At 60.3% G+C, this 2988-nt stretch overlaps 1 protein-coding gene across 1 annotated transcript in view; it reads right to left on the bottom strand.

Annotated features, from left to right (window-relative positions):
• The window catches only part of PPP1R14B (protein phosphatase 1 regulatory inhibitor subunit 14B), a 4434-nt gene extending 3158 nt beyond the window's left edge, over nucleotides 1-1276 (bottom strand). Inside the window, exons 1-2 of the mRNA XM_023747354.1 lie at nucleotides 1248-1276; nucleotides 689-834 (exon numbers count right to left, since the gene is read on the bottom strand). Coding sequence (XP_023603122.1) covers nucleotides 689-834; nucleotides 1248-1276 — 175 coding nt within the window. The remainder of the gene's footprint in view (nucleotides 1-688; nucleotides 835-1247) is intronic.
• Nucleotides 1277-2988: the final 1712 nt, after the last annotated feature.

Raw genomic sequence — 2988 nt, 5'->3', positions numbered from 1 at the left:
GAAGGGGACGCAGGCACAGGGAGCCGGGAGTGGGGGGCCGGTGCTCATGACAATAAAACAATACGACGGACCCACAATACGCGCCCGAGGAGTCGGCTCCACACAGCCGGTCCCCGCTGCCCGCAAGGTGCTGGCCCTACGATCCCCGGCCTCCTCCGGCGCCGCCTCTTAGCGGATGCTCAGCTCATTCCCGCCCGCCCTCTGTCCCCCACCTCCCTGTCCCCCCTCCCCACACACACATCATCCCGTCGGATTTTCTGTGTCTTTAGAGTCTCTCTCCTTCACTTGTTCGTTGTCCGTCTCCCACTTCCAAACCGTGAGCTCCGCGGGGCCGAAACCTGCCGGACCCGCGTGCTGCGGAGGCTGGCGGTGGAGCGGGCGTGCTCAGCGGCAAACCCGCGTGTGCGGAGCACATTACCGGACCTCGCCGAGCTCTCGGCGTCGGTGTCAGACCCATAGGAGCTGGTCCCTCACTCGTGGCTGAACAAATGACTGAAGGAAGGAATGAACGGCTTCCTTGTGCCTACATTTCCTCCTGAGGTTGTGGCGAAGTTAAATAGGAAAATGCATAGAAGGTTCAATGACTGCACCACAGAGGTTCATTAGGTCCCACAAATACAGATGCAGATCAGCTTGTGATGCCAGGCCCCTGACAGTCTCTACTCATCCCCTACCTCCCCTTAGGCACCCCCAATAGGATTGTGCAGCTCCTCTGGGATGCTCCCGCCGATGGCAGGCTCACTCTCCACGGTTTCCAGCAGAGTTTCGAGGTCCGAGAGGCAGTGTTTCTGTGTCCACCCCTCGCAGACACCTCTCTGGATGCCCAGAAGCCCTCTGCAGCAGGAGGGATTGAGAGAGGTTGAGACCCTAGCCAAGCTCAAACCCAGGACTTTAGGCTCACCCCGTGGTTGGAGAGAAGAGAAGGCAGGACCTGGGAATGGGGAAGGTGCAGAGGGGTTGGAGGTGTGCTTCCCTGGGAGGGGCCTGGCTCACTGGGTTGTGGGCAGGCTCATCAAGCTCAGCCTGGGGCAGGTAGAGTGAGCGGAGGCCTCCTCCCTCCCTCAGCCTCCCCTCTGGCCTTAGTCTTCCTTGGGGGGGGGGGGGGAGGGGGGAGGACGGGCAGGGGAGGGGTAGACCCTTGTCCTTATAGATTAGGCAGGATCCACCCTTTCCACCAGGAACCCCATTTCTGGCCTGGCTTCCTGACCTCCTGCTGTGAGCCTGGACTGTTAGGAGGGGCAATTTACCCAAGTCCAAATTCCCCAGCACACTCCATCTTACCACCGGTCTACTCTTTCTGAACGGGAACATTGATTAGGGCCTTGGAGTCCTCCCGGTTAAGGAGGGGGTATACCACAGCCTGCTGTGGGAGTGGGGCCTAGAGGCCATGAAGACCTAGGTACCAGCCCTAGCTCTGCCCTCCAGGTGCTGTGACCCAGAGGCTGACCTTCCTGTCACGTCCAAATTTCATGGGGAAAACCCCTGTGGGTTCTCTGGGCAGAACAGGGAGGATCCAGTATGCCCTTCCTATCTTCCCCTCTCTCCACCTCCGATGCCACCCCCAGGGCACTCCCAGATTCCTGGGGCCAACTCCCTGTCCATCAGTCCCTTCCCATGGCCACCCACACTGAGAGAGTGAGTGCAGATGGCCATGCTGGCCCGCAGCCTTCTCGGAGGCTGGGCTGCCTTGCACAGAACCTGGGTTCGTTCACATCCTGCCCAGTAGGGTTCGAAGACATGGGCAAGTCACTTACCTACCCTGAGGCTCCTCCAGGGGCTGCTTCTACTGACCTCCAATGTTGGGGGGCTGAGCGCTCAGTGCTCCGTGCCCACATCCCAGCCCTAGACTTCCTGCCCGACTCCCCCTGGGACTGGAGGGTGCCGCCATGGCTGCTCCTCATCCTTCCAGCCTCAGGCTGTGGCCTCCCCAGCCCCACCCTTCCTGGGGTCCCAGCTCCCCTCCACCAGAGTGCTCCATCAGCTCAGGCTGCTTTCAGTGCCTCCTTGAAGCAGAGGCCCTGGGAGGGTCCCGTGGGCCGTGACCGCTCCCTTAATCGAAGGTAGAGGCCAGAAAGGCTTGCCGAGAAACCCTATTACCATTACCAAGGCTGGAAGAAAGTGTCCGAGGAGGAGGGAGCCCTTTAATGGGGGCAGCCCTGGCCTCAGGAGACTTGGGTGGGAGGAGAGGCTCAGGCCCAGGAGAAAGTCTCTGTTTTTGAAGGAGCTACTGCCCAGTGCTCCCATGAGGTGCTCCTGTCCGAGGCCTAGGCCCACCGCTCAGACCCCTAAGCTCAGGCGCTGGCTGGCAGGCACCCCGCCCCTGAGTAGATCCATGCCCTTTCCTCCTTTCTCCCTGATGCCCCCACACCCTGCTAGCCATCCTTTAGATGCCCAGCTTCCTGTAGCCAGGGGTCATAGGTTACCCACCCATTTGTTTATTTAATTCTGGACCAGTGACGGAGGCACAGAGAGACTAGGTCCTGTGGGAGCAGAGGCCAGTGTCCACCCTGCATGCCTGGCTGTGCCCAGGAGAGTGGCCCCTGGTCTCTGAGGGGCACCGCTCTGCGGCTTTGCTGAGAGATGAGGATGACAAGTCCCGACCCCCTTTCTTTTTCTCCTCAGGGGCAAGGAGTGGAGGGATCACAAGCTGACCTCAGGACACAGGGCTGAAAACCTCCTACAGAGCTGTGTGACCTTGGGCAAGTCCCTTCCCCTCTCTGGGCCTCCAGTGGAGAATAATCACACCTCACAGGGCCTTGGCCAGAGACAGGGAGATCCCTGAGGTTAGGGTTGGTGTCCCACGCGGTTGGGATTTGAGGAGAGCCGGTTCCAGGCAGGACTCCCCTTAGCGGGCTGAGAGCCTGGGGCAAAGAGGCCTGCAGGGCACACTGCTCCTTGACTGACCCCTCCTCCCCCAGAACCAGCTTCGTCTTTTCTGGGTTTCTAGGTGACTTGGCTGGCCCCTCTGGATGAGTTCTACTTTAAACT

Source organism: Myotis lucifugus, unplaced genomic scaffold (assembly GCF_000147115.1).
Source record: "Myotis lucifugus unplaced genomic scaffold, Myoluc2.0 scaffold_845, whole genome shotgun sequence".
In the NCBI taxonomy this organism is placed as follows: Eukaryota; Metazoa; Chordata; class Mammalia; order Chiroptera; family Vespertilionidae; genus Myotis; species Myotis lucifugus.
This window is presented reverse-complemented; position numbering and strand designations above follow the sequence as displayed.